The sequence below is a fragment of the Meriones unguiculatus genome, chromosome 4 (genome assembly GCF_030254825.1).
Source record: "Meriones unguiculatus strain TT.TT164.6M chromosome 4, Bangor_MerUng_6.1, whole genome shotgun sequence".
Classification (NCBI taxonomy): domain Eukaryota; kingdom Metazoa; phylum Chordata; class Mammalia; order Rodentia; family Muridae; genus Meriones; species Meriones unguiculatus.
In genome coordinates this window covers 114,230,755-114,249,691 of record NC_083352.1, presented here as the reverse complement: position 1 = coordinate 114,249,691, position 18,937 = coordinate 114,230,755, and the positions used below count along the sequence as shown (strand labels likewise).

At 55.4% G+C, this 18,937-nt stretch overlaps 1 protein-coding gene across 4 annotated transcripts in view; it reads right to left on the bottom strand.

The window, feature by feature from the left end:
• Positions 1-1,006: 1,006 nt before the first annotated feature.
• Cdh22 (cadherin 22) overlaps positions 1,007-18,937 on the bottom strand; it is a 117,542-nt gene continuing 99,611 nt past the window's right edge. For all 4 annotated transcript variants that reach the window (XM_060382841.1, XM_021638306.2, XM_060382842.1 and 1 more), the window contains 4 exons: positions 12,576-12,697; positions 12,379-12,496; positions 5,584-5,835; positions 1,007-2,179 (listed from right to left, as the gene is read on the bottom strand). In XM_060382841.1, the coding sequence (XP_060238824.1) occupies positions 1,644-2,179; positions 5,584-5,835; positions 12,379-12,496; positions 12,576-12,697 (1,028 nt within the window). In that variant the 3' untranslated portion in view covers positions 1,007-1,643. The remainder of the gene's footprint in view (positions 2,180-5,583; positions 5,836-12,378; positions 12,497-12,575; positions 12,698-18,937) is intronic.

Genomic DNA, 18,937 nt, shown 5'->3' with positions numbered 1-18,937 from the left:
GGCCAGCTATCCGAAGCTGGAATTCATACCAGCCCCATGTAGAATCACTGAATAGTCCCAGAAGGTCTGGGAGAGAAGATGGAAGACAGCCATTACCCTATCAACCGGGTCTCTTGTAGCCCAGGCTACCATCAAACTCATAAAGTAGCTGAAGGGGTCTTTGAACTTCTGATCCTCTTGTCTCTCCCTCCCAAGTGCTGTGGTTGCAGGAGTCCCTCACCATGGCCTGTTTGCGCAGCCCTGGTACGGAACTCAGGGCTCTGTGCAGGCTGGGCAAGCCCTCCACCAGCTGGCTACATCCCCCCCTTGCTGTTTTCATTTGTTTGTTTGTTTTTGCAACATTGTTTTCCATGTAGTTCTGACTCCCCCGGAACTCACTATGTAACCCAGGCAGACATCCTCCAACTCATGGCAGTCATCCTGCCTCAGTCTCTCGAGTGCTGAGATCACAGGTCTGTGCCACCATCTATACCCAGTCCGGGAGAGCCTTAAATCGGAGTCTACAGAGCAGCAGTTTTTAACCCGTGAGTCACGACCCCCACAGGGATCACAAATCACGTCTCTCAGCTGTTTACATTATGATTCATCACAGTAGCAGAATCACAGCCCTGAAGTAGCAACGGGAATAGTTTTATGGTTGGGGGTCACCGCGGCAGGTGTTAAGGGGGGCAGTGTTCGGAAGGTTGAGAACCACTGCTCTGGAGGGAAAGAAAGAAAGGCTCCAGCTCCCACGGCAGGGGTGATGTCACCACTGTGTCCAGCCCCCCAGCCGCCCGCCCCCCAGCTTATCTTGCTTTAGCATTCTTGCCAGGAATCTTACTCTGATGCAGCTCAAGGCACAGGAAGATTCTGCAGTTGCTGGGCACATCTGTTTCCCCCTCAGAGGAGGCCCAGGGCCTGACAGCTGGGATCCATTTCTCTTTCCTTAGAAAGGCTGGGAGGCAGGATGGTGCCGGGGTGAGGGAGTGAGCTCAGACACGCTCCGTGTAGTAACGGCAAGGATAAGGATAGTAACAAAGGCGAGCATTTATTGAACACCTACTCTGTGCCAGGCACTGCCCAACAACTTGACACACGAACCCTTCTCGTCCTCTCAAATCTTCGAGGTAGGTGCTGTTATTAACCTCATTTGACAGATGAGGAAACTGAGGCCCAGAGAGGTGAGGTGACTTGTCCAAGGCCAGGCAGCCGGTCAGGGCCAGAGGCTCCACCACTTGCTGTCTGGGTGTCCCTGGGCAGGTCACCAGCACTTCTCTGGGGGGGGGGGGGTGTTTCCCATCTGGCACCTTTGGAGCTCCACCTCACAGCTTCTACAATGCAGTCGGTCTCTGGGTAGCTCTCAGCACACAGTAGGTGCTTAGTAAATGAACAGCCCTTCCTTCATCTTTACTTGGATGCCAGAAAGCCTCGGGGGCGGGCACGGCAGCAGCGCCCTCCTCCGCTTTCTCCTCCCAGGTCATTTCCCAGCGCGGGGCACCCCCTCCGCGGTCCTGTGCAACCCCAGATCCTCGCAGGCCGGGTTCCCCTCCCTTCTCCTGACGTTGGTCATCAGCGCGCACCCCTGAGGCCTCGCTAGCGGCAACCGCTGTGGGCGTGTCGCGGCGCGGGGTCGGGGTGGGGCCGCCAGGCTGTCCGGGCTGGAGCTAGGAGGCGGGGGCCTCGTCGTCCCCACGGTGGCCCGCATAGAGGGCGGCCAGCGGTCGGAAGCGCGGGCCCCAGGCGCGGAGGAAGGCGAAGTCCTGCTCGGAGCCGGTGGAGCCGCTGTGCAGCGAGCTGAGCGAGGCCGCCGGCGAGCCCGCGCCCTCGAACGCGTAGGTCTGGAAGGCGTCGTAGGGCGGCACCGACAGGTCCGCGTCCGCCAGCGCCACCTTGCGGCTGATGAAGTCCCTGAACACCGAGAAGTCCGGCTCGGGGCTGGACGGTCCCCGAGGCAGCGAGTGGCGCTCGGAGGATGAAGCGGCCTGCGGGGGACTGGCTGCACCCCCGCCCGCGTCGCCTCCCTTGAGCTCCCCGAAATCGTAGAGGCTCCGCAACGCTGACATGTCATAGGCCTCGGTGTCCTGCTCGCCGCCGCCTTCGTCGTTGTACTTGATCACGTTGTCCCGCATGTCCTCGTCCACGTCCGAGCTCAGGTGGCTCTTGTGGTGCCGCCTGAGGGTGAGGATCAGTAGAGCCAGCACTGCGGAGAGTCGGGGTGGGAGACACAGGGAGACAGCGTGAGGGCTGAGCTCAGCACAGGGCCCTCCCTGGACCCCTTCCATCCCCCAACTTGACGGCTGAACTCCATCATTCTCGAAGGGTCCCTAGGTTTCCCATTTCTTACGGTGAGGACTGAGCTGGCAGAACTGAGCTGAGGTGGCGAGCTATTCGTCTCAGGAGCTATGCAAACTACAGCTATTTGCATTACAGCTATTTGGCCGGCGGGGCCGGGGTTGCCACGCAGAGAGGCGCTAAGAATTTTCAGCAGAATTAACCTCTGAGTCTCCACCCTCGGTTCTAGGTGCTCTATGGCTGAAGGCGCCGGCTGTAAGGCTGATGAGACCCTTCTGTCCTTGCCTTTCTCCAACTGCCCTGGAAGTCTCTGGTTCAGTGTCTCCCGGTCAGGTCCCCCAGGGCTCTCCCCTGAGAGATCTAACCAGGGACTCAACGCCAGGTCCCCGGGGCTCCGGCTCCTCCCTCTGTCTCACTGGTTCTCAGTGTAGCCTCTTCACCACCAGCAGCACCCGAATTCCTGACCGTTTAGGGACTCGTCACAACCGTGGGTCCTCAGTGGGTCCTAGATCTGCTTCTGAGTTCTCCCCTTTTTTTTGTCCATCTCAAATAGAGAGGTAGCACTTCCCCCAGGCCAGGTCCTGCCAAAAGATACCTCCTGGGACCTCCTGGTGCCTGGCATGGAGCAAGCATTGGATGTGTGCTCACCGAGTGAGTGAATGAGGAGTTGCTTGGAGAGCTGGCTGAGAAGGGGCGTGAATGAATGACCGTCTCTCTCTGCCTCCTGTCCTTCATCTGGCCTCCAGGGCTTCACGTTTCTCTCCTCTTCCTCCCTCCTCACTGACACCTTATTCTGCCTTCCGGGTGGGTTCTCCTTCCGGCGTCCCCAGCTCCCCAGAAGTCTTCCCAGGACCCGCTCCTTCCTAACACCCCTTGCTTGGCAGTCTCCTGCAGGCCCATGGTGTTATCCCCCTCCCCCTCCCCCTCCCCCGAGTGCTAACAACCCTGCCCCAGCCTGGACCTCTCCTCTGAAATCCAGGCACATCCCATTCCCATCCTCTTGGCTGACCAAGAGAACCTTAAACTCCATAGGTTCAAAGTTGACATAATCTTTCTCTCCCTCCACCAAGGCTCAGGGAACATGACGGAAAGAAAGAATGGAAGAGAACAGGGAGCAGGGCTGTTACGTTCTCAGCAGCCCTGGTGACGGGCTCAAGGCCAAGCTAGTCAACATTCAGCAAGGATAGGGGAGGGGCCAACGAGCCCCCCAGCCCTAAAGCTCTTAACAGTTACTGAGAGCTGAGAGAGGAAGAGTCTTCCCTCCCCACCACTGGTAGGCTGACCATGTTCCCATAGAGCACCACACCCTCATGCACTCGCAGGCCGCACTAATGGACTCCACAGCTATTAAAAAGACACAAGAGGACCTGAGGGTGGACAGGATACATGTAGGGGGAAGTCTAGGGACTTGTGAGCGGCCACAACCAAGATACATGGTATATGTGTATGAAATAAATGTTAATTTAATATCCATTTTATTTTGTGTGTATGGCTGTTTTGCCTGCCTGTATGTCTGTGCACCACGTGTGTGCAGGGCCTGTGGAGGCCAGGAGATGAGCCAGATCCCTTGCAACTGGAGTTACAGGTGGTTGTGAGCTGCCATGGGGGTGCTGGGAACGGAACCCAGGTCCAGTGGAAGAGCAGCCAGTGCTCTTAACCGGCTCCAAGAACGAATTAGAGAAAAAACATTTTTTTTTCTCGTTCGGTGATATTGTGGAAACAGTCCAGCCCCTAAGAGGGAGTCCCTGGACGGATGGGAGGACAGATGGATGGACAGACACATGCCAAGCTCTGTGGCAGGGGTTAAGGCGCTTCCAGCTGCTCCAGACATATCCGAGCAGACCTGTGACCAGAGCCAGTTGTGAGGGTCACAGCAGGGTACGAGTCACCACCTGACATAAGAGCCTACAGCGGGGAAGGAAGTGGGGGATGGAGGGAGGGCTGGAGGGCAGGACGGGCGTCGAGAGAGAAGTAGAGAAGATGGATGGGCAGCGTTGGGAGCTGGAGACCCGGAGCTGTGCAGGGGATGCCCACGAGAGCAGATGGTGGGGATTGCGGGCGGCGGGCAGCAGATGTGCCAGACCTGATCAGCGATTCCGCCCGTCACCTTTAGAGCACTGATGTGCACTTTCTTCGTTTGTGGGCAATTAGGCAGAAATTTGTTTGCACTGCCTCGGAAAATGAAACCGTTGTAAAGTGCACCCTCCGGAAAAAGGGTTTCTGAGCCGTGGGCTGCGGTGAGGCGGGAGGGGCTGTCCTCCTGGCTGGGCAGAGCCTGTCCAGAGCCTCCGCAGGGGTGCGGCAGGTCACAGGAAAAATGGGCTGCACGAGGGGGGTGGGTGTCATCTTCGGGGGGCGCTGGGCAGGGCTGGCGAGCGTGGAACCCAGAGAACTCCTAGCTCTGGCTGCAGCTGCGACAGCAGACAGTCTGTTCACATCTCTTCTCTCTGGGGACACTGAGTCTCAAATGGCTTCCGGTACCAAGGTGGCTTCTTGGTCCCGGGTGCCCTAGGGTGTTGTCCCCAGTTTTACGTCACGACAGGTGCCGGAGTTAGAGGTAGAGACACAGACTAAGAAGACCTAATTTTAAGTCAGAAGACTACCCGTGTCACGTGCTTAACCTCTGTGAGCCTCAGTTTCTGAGAAAGAGGTTGATGCACCTGGCCACACAGCCACGCTTCTCTTCTTGGAGAGCAGAAGGGGGCAACAGACAAGAGAATTTAAAAAACGTGTGTGGTGTGTTCCTCACCACCATCCCGGGTCTTGAACTCCCTGTGTAGCCAAAGATGACCTTTAACTTCTGATACTCTTGTCTCTATTTCTGGGATTGCTGGGATCACAGACCTGCGCCATCACGCCCAGTTTACGCAGTACTGGGGATCGAACCCAGCGCTTCATGTATGCTGGGCAAGCACTCTGCCGATTAGGCCACACCTCCAGCTCCCGGCTTCTTTTTATTGATTAGGGGTGCCATTCTACAGCCCAAGTTAGTCTGGAATTTACTACATAGCCCAGGCCAGCCTCTAACTTGCAGCAATCCTCCTGCCTCAGCTTTCCAGGTGCTGAGATCACAGAACCAAACCACCAGCTTGGGCTATCCGTGTGTTTTTAAATGCTAGGAGGTGGGGGGTGGGGCACCGCATAAGCTCTGTCTCATTGGGCCACCATCGCACTCAAAAGCCTTCCCACAGGAACCGCAGGTGGAGGTTGGTGGCGGATCCAGCCAGCCTGTCCCAGGCTCCTCCCCCAAGGGCGTGGCCTGTCTGGGCAGGACACTGAGGTTTAGTAATGGTGGCTGCCTCTTGGACTCACCGACCAGGATGAGGACACAGACCAGGAGAGCGATGAGGGCGCCGGGGCTGAGGGAGGCAGCCATGACAAAGGCGGTGGTGTTGCAGGACTGGATGGTGCCGGAGCTGTCACAGCCGCAGATGCGGATGGTGAGGGTGCCCGTGCTGCTCAGGGTGGGAGGCCCGCTGTCCACAACCAGGATGGGCAGGAGGAACACATCCTGCTCTTGCCGATTGAAGCCCACGTGCTGCGTGTGCACCGCAGCCGTGTTATCTGCTCGGGAGAAGGGGGCCGGGTGTGACTCGGGGCTGGGGACAGACCCTGGCCCAGCCACATCCTGATCCCACCCCAAACTGCTGCCTCTCCAAGAACGCACACATCTGTTCCCCTCCTCTCCCCCCACTTCTGCCCCAGCCGCTGGCGATCCTGCTGCTCACGGAGCCCACGGGTGTCCTCAGCGGTCCCTGGAGTCCATTCCCAGCTGTCTTAAGTATATTTTCAGAGATTCTATGATTTTTGTTTCCAGCTGTGCAGAGGTACTGTCCCCAGCTAATCTGAGATTGATCTCAACAGCTCGCTTTATTCCGACTCTACTCCCATTTCCAATGCACCCTGCGTTTGGGAGTCCTGCGGTCCTTGGTTGTGGTTTGCTGGACCATGACAAATCCAAGGTCACCAGAGGTGGCTGGGGACACTGGGGCCTGCGGTTGAAGGGTCTTTCTGCCCTCCGTGTTAGTCAGAGGTTCTAAAGCCTCTCCCATGAAGAGGCTGAGCGTCCAGGGTGGGGACGCAGCCTTCATAGACAGATAAGGGGACCCACCTAAAGTTTTTCTTTCTACACAAGGCGGTCAGAAAGAGGGAAGAACTACACCGTGGTGCCCACCCCAGCCTGCTGCAAACCAGGTAAACCCCGGAAAGGGCAGCACAGGCTGAGTGACAGGCGGCACTTGCTTCCTTTCCTTTCCCTGCTTCCTCCACATCTGTCAGGAAGCATTGGCCCTTGCTCTCCAGGGACACCTCTCAGTCCTGCACAGGGTGGGGATCTGAAGGGCTCAGGACCCCGGGACTGACGCTCCATCTCTGTGGCTGACCCACTGCCTGCCTGCCAGACCCAGCTTTCCATACCCTGGCTCTCAGTGTGGGTTCTCACTTGAGACCCTGGGAGCCCAGAGGCTCCTCCTAGCTTTGTGGGTATGTCCCGGTAGCTAGCGGAAGCCTACGGCTTGTGTGGACAGGCAACCTGAGATCCTCCTGGTGCTGGTTTAGAAGGAAATCCTGGCTTAGAAAGGAACTAATCTGTCCTTTCTCAACAGTCCCTGCTTCCCAACAGTTTCCCAAGTCCAGCCTTCCTCACTGTGAACACAATGATAGGGAAAGAACTGACTCATGCACGACCTTGGACACACGTAGCAGAGGTACAGATGTGACAAGATGGGCCCATGAGGTGATAGACAAACAAGGTTCGGGGTCTTGTGCTATCCACTGCTTTACACATTCGAACAGTTCTGTGCAAATGTTAATTGAGCACTGGCTTTCTTGGTACTCAATGTCCTCATCGGTAAACAGAACCTGGGTCTCACCCAGCAGTGAGGATGGGATAGAATCATTCCCAGCACAACGCAATTCCTCATAAATGCTGGTTAATAGTTCTCCCACGTGCCGCACCCCACACCTTCTCCCTGTCTGGATGTCTCTGCCTTGTTTTTGCAAGTCCCTGCTATCTGGGACACCGTCTCTGCCTTCTTGCCTGGGAAAATTCCTCATCCATCACGCTCCGGCTAGCTATCGCCTCCTCTCCATGGCTTCCTTTCTCCGCTTTGCTGGGTAGGAGGGATTTATGATCTCAGCACCCTGCTTGGATGCCCGGGGTCCGTGCACGGCTCCGTTGGGCCACTTGTCACCTTGTATGAAGCAAGCGTGTCCGCCTCTCCACCACTGGCCAGCTGGAGCCTGCCTGGCCCTATGCCAGCCTCAAGGAACAAAGTTTGAAGGGACCACAGCTCTCGGGCTAAGTGGCATGGGTCAGCCATGGGTCAGTACTTCGGGTTAAAGGTTGAGGCAGCCCAGGCTAAGAAAACACTGCCTCCTGCCCTCCCGCTGGGGAAGAAAGGAGAATGAAGGAAAGAGGGGGCTGCATCAGTACCGAGTGGATCCTTCTCATAGTCAACCTGTGGGCCTCTGAAACAGATGGCCACATTCAGTTCTCCTCACATGGCCGGGGAAGGCCTCCGTGTATGTGGAAACCGAGGCCCAGCAAGCAGTGACTTGTGTGTCTGGCGTGGCGGCTCAGCAGATAAAGGAGCTCACACTGAGCCTGGAGACCTGAGCTCTACCCCCAGGACCCTCGTGGAGGAAGGAGAGAACCAATGCATACACGTTATTCTGTGACCTCCAAATGCCGTGTGGCGTGCCCACTCTGACGCAAAATAAATAAATGTCATTTTTAAAACTTTTAAAGAAGTGGCCACGGCTCGGCTGTAAAGAGTACATATGATAAATACTCTTGTAGAGGACACATACTGGGTAGTTCACAACTGCCTGTAACTCCAGCTCCAGGGAGAGCTCATGCCATTGGCCTCCACCAGCACTTACACACACACACACACACACACACACACACACACACACACACACAGTTTTTAAAAAAAGTAGTGGCGTGCTTCTTCATCATCCATTCACCTATCTGCCCATGTGTCCACCCATCCATCCTTCATGTATATATTCATCCACTCGTCCGTTCATCCATCACCCATCCATCGACCCATCCATCAATTCATCCACCTTCCACCATCCATCTATAGATCTAGCTACCCATCCATTCTCTAGCTTTCATGTATATACCTTGACCTTTCATCATTCACCCATCCTCCATCCATCTACCTTCCGTCATCCATCCGCAGATCTGACTATCCATCCATTCTCTAGCCTCCATCCACCCATCCACCCACCCATCCATCCTCTTCCCATCATCCATCCACACATACACAATCCTCTGTCATCCATCCGTAGGTTTATCTACCTATCAACTTTTTAGCCTTCACACATTCGTCCACCTTCCAGCATTCATCCATTGCTTCACCCTCCACCCGTCACCTAGCCACCCTCCAGTCACTCACCCGCCATTCATTTATGCACTCATCCTCTGTATCCCATCTGTCTGTCCACTCTTCATCATCTACCTGTCCTCCCATTAATGCATCCTCCATCTCCCCATTTATCCTTCACCTCTCCGTGCGTCCTCCCTTTACCACCTCCAACCTCCACTCATTCATCCGTCTTCCCTCACTCTCCATCTACCAACCCATTGCCTTCGCTCCCTCCCTCTCTTTCTCTCCCTTTCTTCTATCCCGACAGCTCTTCATTAACTGCTGCCAGCTAGGCTGCCTGCTGGCTGCTGAGGGGAAACAATGGAGAGCTAAATCAGCTGTTGCCTGGATCAGAGCTCAGATTCTAATGTGAGAGACAAACACTAATTGAGGGAGCCCACAGCTCTGTGGAGGATTACAAACCGTGGGATTGCTGAGGAGGGCCAGCTCGGGAAGAACCTGACCCTCCTCGACCCCGCTCGGGAGGTTAGGGAGAGTTTCCTGGGAGAGATGAAAGACGCCCCTGAGTGAAAGTTCCTGGGTGGGCAAGTCCAGGAAATGAGATGGTCCCTCCTGCTGGCGGTGACGCTGGAGTACAGCCTGTGGCTCGAGGGAGGCAAGGGCCCACCCTGGGAAGTTTTAGCAGGCCAGTTTTCGTAAGGAACTTGAGCTACTTTCTGAAAAGCAACAGGAGGCCACTGATTTGTGGGCTTTAAACCAAGAAGTGACCCAGGGATACATCATCCATTCATTCCACAGAAAATCTGAACTGAGCGTTCTCTGTACATCAGGATTATTCTGGCCCCCGGAGACATGGCTGTGAATAAGATAGAAGTGGTTTCTGTCCTAGCTTGAATCTGCCCCGTAGCCAAGGACACTTAGAATGGAAGGTACGGGCACTGACATGTACAACAGGTCGAAAGTGTTGGTGTGTTTTGTGTGAGACAATAGCAGCCGTGGCAGCAGAGAGTAGACAGATTTGAGGAATGAGTGGCTGGCCCCGGCCCAGCCTCCAATTGCCAAGCAAGACAGAGAGAAATGCTGTCTCTGGGTTGTCGTCTCCTACTATGCAGCCAGATGTCTGAGCACTCAGATCCCTGCCATACTCTGCCCAGTGGAAGGGGACCCCTGGGGTACCACCCTGACCCCATTGAGCTGCTGTCCTCTGGGATGCCACTGACCACCGCAGGCCCGCCCCGCCCTTCTACGTGGGACCCGAGCCCAGGAACAGCATCCATCCATCTGGCCAGACATCCATCAGCGTCAATCCCTGGCTGCAAAGGCAATATTTATAAATCACATTTCCAAACTGGCTACACATTTGTACAAAGAAGCAGATGGGTTGGGGTAGCCGCTTGCCACCTAAGATATTTATACAGTGAGGAGGTGTGGTGGGGGGTTGGCACGTTGACAGAAGGGGCTGAAGGACTGGGGGAGACCTTTCCTGGCTTCTCTGACCTCAACAAGCTAAGGTTGCCCTGTCCCCAAAGCTGATACTAGAGGACTACCCCTCAAAGGATCTCAGGAGGCTCCCAAACTAGGACAAGCAGGTCGGAGGTGTGGAGCGCTTGGGCGCTGGGGTTGGGAAGACCCTTGAACTTGGAAAGGCGGAAGCAGGGCTGACAGTGTCCCAGGGCACCAGCTCAGGATACCGAGGGAGAGATATGTGGTTGCCGAGTTGCACTGGTTGTTGAATTACTTCCAAAAAGATTTAAATAGCTGTGGCTTTGAGCCCTGCTTCTTCCCATAGCCTTAGCCTCTCTCTCGCAGCCATGCCCCTGCCCTCACTGGAGGGGCTGATGCCCAGAGCAGCAGGGACTCCAGGGTTCCAAGAGCCCTAGCTGCTGTCACTGTCCTTTGGGAGCAGTTGTCAGAGTAGAGGCGTTGGCTGGTAAAGGTTCTTAATATGGCTCCTGGGAATACAGACGGTTTCGCTTCAGAGGCCTTAAGGCTTCTCTGTGTAGGGGTAGGGTCTAAAACTCTTGGGAGTGACCCCAGGCCTGTTCCAGGACCAGCAGGAACCAGCATGTTCTGGCCCTCCCATGTCCCACCCCCTGCCTCTTGACTTCTCACTTTCTATGCTGTTTTCCCTATGTTTGAAACTTGCTGTTTCTGCCACCAGACAGTTTCTACTCTGGTTATCGGGTGGCTCACTGCCTGGTGGCTTTCAGTTTCTAGTTATTTGTGTGTGTGTGTGTGTATGTGTGTGTGTGTGTGTGATGTAGATTTGTGAGAGCATGTATTGTGTGGTGTCCTTCCCTATGTGTGAGAGGCCAGAGGTCTATGGCAGGCGTCTTCCTCTGTCGTGTTCCACCTTAATTGTTGAGACATGGTCTTGCTGACAGGAACTCACTGATTACGGTCCTCCTTGTCCTTGCCTCCCAGTGACAGGGTTTAGATACATGCTACTGTGCCCAGCTTACACGGGTGCTAGGGATTTGAACTCAGGTCCTCACTCTTGCGCAGCAGACTCTTTACCATCTCTCTGGCCATTTCATTGCCTGCTCATCATGGATCCCTTCAGAGGGGCCCTCCCAGACTACCTTTTGGCTTCAGCTCCAGGCCACCCATTTTACTGAGCACCTACAAGGTGCGAGCATTTCTCTTGGCACCCTATGGACAAGCAGAACAAGGCCCAGACTCCCGAGGAACAAGGCTGTGTTATTCCTCCTCCCCGGCCACTCGTTATGCCTGACATATTATTGATTTGTTTAATTTCTGTCTTGCTTCAATAGAATATGAACTCCACAAGGACGGAGATTCTCTCCCGTCTGTCATTGACTTTCCAGGGCCCCCGAGCAGAGCTGGCCACATAGGGACTGTGTCTCATCGGAGCTTACGAGATGGACTATAGAAAGTGAGAGTTTGAAGTCTGCAGTCTACCCCAGGAGCCCTCCTCCCTCTGGGGTACCTGGCCACTTGAGGTGGCAGGTGTTAGCCACATTTTCAGACAATGAAACTAAGGCTTAAAGAGGGACAGGTAGCTGCTGGGAAGTCATGGAGAGCCCCTCGCTGAGCCTGCGCTGTCTCCTGGGGTCCTCACTCCCTCAGCTTTGTCTTTTTAAAGATTCCAATGCCGATTCCGTGAGGATCTCTGGGGACAGACTGGGGTATTATGAAGGACTCAGCTCAGACAGGGTGAGCTGTTTGCTTCTGCAGGGGACAACTGAGTCAATGAACCCCTATAGTCTATAGAGGTAGGGGTGTGTGTGTGTACCCTATAGGTGTGGGTAGGAAACTCCCAAGCGTAAACGTGAACTGAACCCAGTTGGCTCAGTAGGCATGGACTCTGAGGGACCCCACAGGGCTCCGGGGAGGGCCTTTTCCTTCTGAAATAGGGAAAACCTCCCTCCATTGTGTCTGGGAGAATACCACAGGGGACTTGGGTTGGGAGCACATCTGACCTACAGGTGGGGGTGGGGTGTGTCCAATGCTGCCTTCCCTGCCACTTGGCTCGGGGACCGTTCTCCAATGTCTTCTCTAGGTGTTCTTCCTGGATCTTTCCAACTGCCAGTCTCTGCTCTTGGGATGCATCCCCTCACTCTGCCAACTCATGCCCTGTTTCCTCAGGGCTTGGCCAGCGGCTGGGTGCCAGCCCTGGCCTGGCTCATGCTCTGTGACCTTTGACCCAGCTCTGGCTCTCACTGTTCTCATAGAGAACCTCAGAGGAAGGCACTGAGCCAGCCTCCTCCCCATGCACCCTCAGAGTGGAGGCTCACTGGTAGCTCACCTTGGATGTCCAGAAGGGAGAAATGAGGGTTGCTGGGTGCTTCCGGTACCAGGCGGAAGTAAAAGCGGTGTCCACCCTGGGGCTCGTCTCTGTCCACCACACTGATAGTCTGGATGAGCTGCAGGGTGGAGAGGAGCGTGAGGTGGAGTAGGAGCTCTGACAGGACAGCAGCCCCGGACCCCAGTGCCTCCGGGTACCTGGCCTGGCTTGGCATCTTCACACACAGCTGCCTCATAGGGTGTAGCCAGCTCCGGGGGATTGTCGTTCACGTCCAGGATTCGGATCCGTAGGGATGCCCGAGAGAGCTGAGCATGATTGTCTGGAAGGAGAGTGGGAGGGGGCAGGAGCTGCAGGGGTGACACCAGACAACCGACCTACTACGTCGAGGAGGTTAGGCAGTGGGGCCACACTGACAGACAGTGGGTTATTCAGATGGGCACAAGGACCAGGGCTAGGACACCTGGGATTGAGTAATCAACCCACGATCCCTACCCCAACCTCCCGAACATCTTCACACCCTTCACCCTCCCCATCCAACTCCACCACCATCTTCTCCACCATCCACCTCTCCGCCATGTCCATCTCCACCACACCCCTCTCTTCCACCTCCACGACCATCTCCGCTCTTGCCACTCCATCTCCGCCGTCACTAGCACCATCACCACCTTCGCCATTCTCCTCTCCATCTCCACCATAGTCTTCACCACATCCACCATCCCCAGCACCATCAGCCGATGTCCTCACCGGCAGGAGCACCACCCCAATCTGCGCCGTTACTGCTTGTCCTGCTGCCGCCACTACTGTGTCGTTATTGCTACTAAGCGCTCACCATGACTACCAGCAACACTGCCTTCCCTGGCTCTAGTAGGTAAGGCACAGTAGAGCATCATCGCCACATTAGCTCTGTCCTCATCGTCCCTCCATCAGCCCAAGTATTAAGACCATCACCCTCATTTCTCCCATCAGTTGCACCAGCACTATATCCAGCATAGTCCCAAGCACGACTTACTGCCACTGCCACCTCCACCCAGTGACACCTTCAGATAAGCTTCTGCCTCACACACTCTGTCACCTCTGTTACTGTTTCAGCCCTGTCACCTAGAGATTACCTAATGCCCCCAGAGCACACGTGTCCATCATTCAGCTGCCCTGAATCTACTACAGTTTGTGTCCCCACACTGCCAAGGAGAAACTAGAACACGTGGGCATGTTTGGAGGACGGGTCAGCTGGTGCCCGAACCCCCCCAAACTGCTGCTCTCAGCACACCTGACCCTGCAAGGGCCAGATGAGTCCGAAGAGGTGAATTTGGCCAGCAAAGCTGGATGCCCATCAACTCAAGGCCCTGCTTCACTTAGCCCTGGGTCTCCAGCACACGGCATAGACAAGCTCGCTCCTCACAGTTGGGTCAATGAACGAAATCTGAAGGGATTGAGGAGAGGTCTGGATTTCAGGTGTGGCTGAACTCTGACCCAGAACTTGGGCTTGGACAAGATGCTGGTTTCGGTTTCTGTCCCTGGAAAGTGGTGGACAGGGAAATGGCGGTTAAGACTCTGCCGCACAGGAGCTCTGTGATCTCAGCCCAGCGACTTCCCGGTGCTTCGGTGTTCTCGCTTGCTGGCAGAACAGATGGGCTAACGGTTACCGTCTCTAAAGTGCTTAGGGCTTCGTGCACAGCACAGAAGAGTGGCACACGGCTATCTACTGAGTAATCAGACACCCAAGAGGGAGCCGGCAGCCTCAGCCTGGCCTCTCTACACAGTCCCCTCCCTCCCTGTGTGCGCTGTCACCTTCTCAGCTCGCTACTGACCTACTGTGCCTGCCACTCCCTGCGAGCGCACTCTCCCGGAGAGGAAACGACACCTCGCTTTCAAGCAGCTGCTTGGATGGCAGGAGTCCCCAGCTGGGTTGGCAGGGAGCTATTTTGGGGGCAGTCTGGGAGTTCCCAGGCAGCCAGGCACCCCATGAGTTTTGGGGGGAGTGGACCCACCTGCTGCCTCCTCTGAGCTCAGAGGCCTCGGGTTGCTGACTGCAGCTGCTGGAGAGTTGTCAGAACTGGAGGCAGGTGGGTCACCCCTGGGGAGCCAGGGAAGGTAAGAGGTGCCCTTCATTTGTACCTCTGACCCCTCTCCGGAGTTCCCCTTAGCGAAGGGGAACATTATCTCCTCAGTTTACCCGGATCTGCCACCTCAGCAATTAGAGGGGTTCTTCCGGGACTGGGGGAGGCAAAGTCGTGACTGGGGATGCCAAGTGAACCGTTATTTTTAAGAGCACATTGCCAGAGAACCTCCACAGACAGATGGGGTGCTCCTGGGAGGGTGGGAAGAGGGGGGAGGCAGGCGGGTGTCTGTCTCCCAGCTGACGGTGGGGATAGCGAGGGCCTGAACGCCCTGCCTGGCAGCCTGCCTCTGTAGAAGGGGTATGGGGCTGGGGGGAAAGACATCACCTTCTACTCAAGTTCTACTACTGGAGGCCCTTGCTGTGGGTTACAGCTGGGCCTTGCTGGCCTCCTCTTTTAATATGTCGCCTGCAGGTCACTTCCTAAGAGAGCCCTGAGTCCTTCTGCCTGAGTAAGGAAGGGTCTCAGGTCTAGAGGCAGCCAGCTGAGGGCACTCACTTAAGAGGCTTGTCCAGGTTGCTGTAGTGTTTGTCCCAGGGATTCTGGGCTGCCCAGGAATGGCCATCGCTCCTGAATGGCCCGTGTCCTCAGCACCAGGCAATGCTTCTCATCCTTAGAAAGTCACCTGGAAGCCCTTAAAGACTACGAGTGCTGAAGTTTGGCATTGCCCCGGGGAAGTTCGTCGTGTAGACTTCTTGCAAATGCTGCCTTGCGGTGAATGGCAGGCCTGATTGGGACTTTCCAGTCCTGCGGGTCAGTCTGTGTCCCCCATAATCACTGATAACAGCAAGGCCTGCCTCTAGCACCTTCCAGGGTTCTGTCACAAAACAAAGCGCCAGCCCTGTTCAGCCTTGACCCCTGTCTGCTTCACAGCGTCCTCTCCTGCCTGTGACCTCACATGGGTCTCCGCACAGTCCATGACGAGGTGACGCCAAAACCTCTTTTGTGCATGGGGCCAGAGCATCCCTGGAGTTGTCCCCAGCCTAAGTGTGTGGTCCAGACACAATGCCGGGCCCTCCCTGCTGCCCAGTCTTTGTTCATCCAGTGGCAGCTGCTCAGACTCCAGGCGCAGCAGACCTCACCCAGTGCCCAGCGGCAGGTGCCCCCTCCAGGGGCCAGGTCTCCCCCCGGCCCTCCCCCCATTGCCATCTCAGTTCAGCTGACTGACATGCAAATTAGTTTAATTATTTCTTCTTCTAAAATAAATTATATTTTGCAGTAGCTGCAATATGTTGTGTCAGGCAAAATTACATTCAATATTTTTAAACTAATTGATGCAGCCTTGAGGAAGGCTGATTGACAGCCCAGAGCTGAGCAGGCCTGCAGCCCTAACCGATTCCTAAATTAAAATTAAACGTGCTCTGGCCTGGTGCTTCCTTCGTCAGTTGGCTCGCTCTGCATCTGGGGAGGTGGCAGGTGGAGCCCCAGGGGTCGGGAGAGGCTGCGAAGGAAGGCTCTGCGCTCGCGCTCGTAAAAAGAGCAGGAGTGAGGGGCTAGACAGCCGCTGGGCTGCTGTCTTGCCTTCCTGGTTCCCCCAAGGTTCCCTAAGCGCAGTGGCTGGGGTGGGATTGGACATTTTGGAATGGAGGCTTGTGGTTTTCTTGCTGACGACTGTGGAATGGGAATCTCCTTTGTACCAAGGACACAGGAGTGAACAAGAACAACGTGGTCCTTTGGTCTAGAGGCAGAGACAGACACCACTCCAGACTGTGTGACAAGAATTGAAAAGCTCAGGAACTGAGAGTGTGCAGCAAGGAGTCCTGCCCTGGTGGGTACCAGGGACCTTTTCCATGGAGCAAGTGACATTTCTACTGGGAAGGGATGATGGGGAATGAGGCAGCGGGAAGGATGGCTCTGGGGAGAGGGATCGGGAGGGATCAGCATGTGCAAAGGCCCTGGGGTCTGAGTGCAGGGAGGCTTCAGGGCCCTTCCAAGGAAGACCCCAGCTTCTGACAGAAACACTCTCAGGGCATCTAGACCCAACTGAGCAGGAAGCAGAGATGGATGGGGCTGGTGGGAAGGAAAGAGGACACGGGGCATGACCCAGCTACCAGAAGGAAAGTGTCACAAGGAAAGGCAGGACACAGGTGTTAAGCCACTATCAAGATCTGTGTCTCCCTACTTTATCCTGTCAACTGTGGAATGAGGTGGGAATCAGTGCTGCTTTGTGGATGAGAAAACAGGCTCAGAGAGGTGAGGCAGCCTCCCGAGGGGCCTCTGGAACACCTGACAGAGCTGCGTGTAGACAAGGGAGGCTAGTTTTAAAGGGGGAGTTTCTAACTAACAAAGTCTTTCAACACCTCAGCTGCCAGAACCCTTCAGGGCCTCGCGAGTTCTCCAGGCAGCTCTCTGTGACTGCCTCAGCCCTCAGCCCTAGCCCTGGACTTTCTCCCACAAGATCTCCTGGCTTGGGTGAGATGGCCAGCCCCTCCCCGGCCTCGGCACTCTTTCTGTTCTTCCTCTCTCTGCCCTTCGGCTCCTTCCTGATGGCTGGGTCCTTATTGCTGTTTCCCCTCACCACATCTCACACACAGTTTCCTGTGGAACTTGCTGTCGTGGCTTTTTACCAGGTACCTCGATTTGTTTTCTTTAAAAAGCGAAGCTGGGGGCTGGAGAAATGGCTCAGAGGTTAAGAGCAATGACCGCTCTTCCAGAGGTCCTGAGTTCAATTCCCAGCAACCACATGGTTGGCTCATAACAATCTAGAATGAGATCTGGTGCCCACTTACAGACCAAACATAGTATGTATAATAAATAAATCTTAAAAAAAAAAAAAAGTGAAGCTGGGCACCATGGCGCACACCTGTAATCCCAGCCCTCTGGAAGGCAGAGGCAGGTGGATCTCTGTAGGCTCTAGGCCAGCTTGGTCTACAAAGCGAGTCCAGGACAGCCAAGACTACACAGAGAAACCCTGTCTTGAAAAATAAAACAAAGAAGTGTGTGTGTGTGTGTGTGTGTGTGTGTGTGTGTGTGTGTGCGCGCGCATGCACCTGTGAATGTTTACATGGAGGCCTGAGAACAGCCTCAGGTGTCATCCTCAGGAATACCATTTACCTCCTTCGAGACAGGGTCTCTCCCCACGACTTGCTGCCTAGTCTCCACTGGTTAGTGAGTGAATCCCAAAGACTCTCCTGTCTCTTCCTCCTCGGCTCTGAGAGTACAAGCATTTCCCACATGCCCATGGCTTTGATATGGCTTCCGGGGGTTGGACTCTGGTGTTTGTGCTTGCAAAGCAAGCGCTGTACAGAGCCCATGTCTTACTTTTGCTGGCCTTCTTTGTCCCCTCCGGAAGCAGAAGTTTTGGTCAATGCTTGCATGCCTGGTGCATCATAGGGGCTTTCAGTTGAATGCAGTGAGGGGGTCTCCCTGCCTGTGGTATCCACGCCCTGTGTTCAGGGTAGACTCTGAGGAGGGCCTTGAGGGGATGATATGGCTGCACCCCTCCAAGGACCCATGAAAGGAGCGGGGGAAACCAAAACCACATCGGCAAAGCCAGTGGGAGTGGACGCTGTGGCTCTCCTTGGGCGTCACAGAGAAAGAGGAACCCTGAGAGAAGAAAGGAGGTGAGGCTTCGAGAGTGGGAAGTGTGTGTGGGGGAACCCCAGAGGAAAGGTCATCTTTGTACCCACTTAGTGTGGCAGGAGGGGAGCAGAGTAGCGTGGGCTGCCCTCTCCCAGCTCAGCTCCACCCTCCTCCCCAGGGAATTAGATTGCAGCCCAATCCTAGGCTCTGATTAGAGCCAGCCAGCTGGGCAGAAAGATTGATCTTCCCAATTACCCACAGTCCAGGCAGTCGTGGGAGGAGAAGGGTGGGGAGCAGGGAAGGATCCGGCAAAGGGTGTAGGGACAGCCTGGAGTGGTCTCCTGGCACTTCTTGCCCTGTCCCCATGCCCCTTGCGTGGGAACAGGAGGCTCGGACACCCTTTTCTGTCTCTCTCAAGGACTTTCATCATCTGCTTGGCTCCAGTGTGCAGAGCTGGGCTCTGCCTCTGTGATGGGATTGATTATGCCAACAGCAGTGGGACTTCAGGTGAAGTAGAAAACAATACCTCCGGGGTCTTGGGGCTCATAGAAGTTTTCTTTCCCTTAGGGCAAGGTGGGCTGTCCTACTGAAACTCTGTAGACATCACAGTTTCTGGCCCTGCTGGTATCTGCTAAGTGCTAAGGATTCTGGAGATTATTACTCAGCCCAAGGGAAGCTCAGTCATGGCTGATACACCTCTAAGCAGCCGCTACCACGCAGAGCTGCCCTGAGTCTTCTCCCTGGCTCACCTTGGCCTCCATGCTCACTGGCCCTGTCTTGACACTCCGCATGGAGTTAGCACGACTTATCTTGCTGTCTCCAGTCTGTTCTGCTCCCTCCTGTCCACCCAATCCGGGCCAAGAAAGCCACAGACACCCCACATCCCATCACCGTTCGCTTCTGCTCCAAGACCTGCCAGC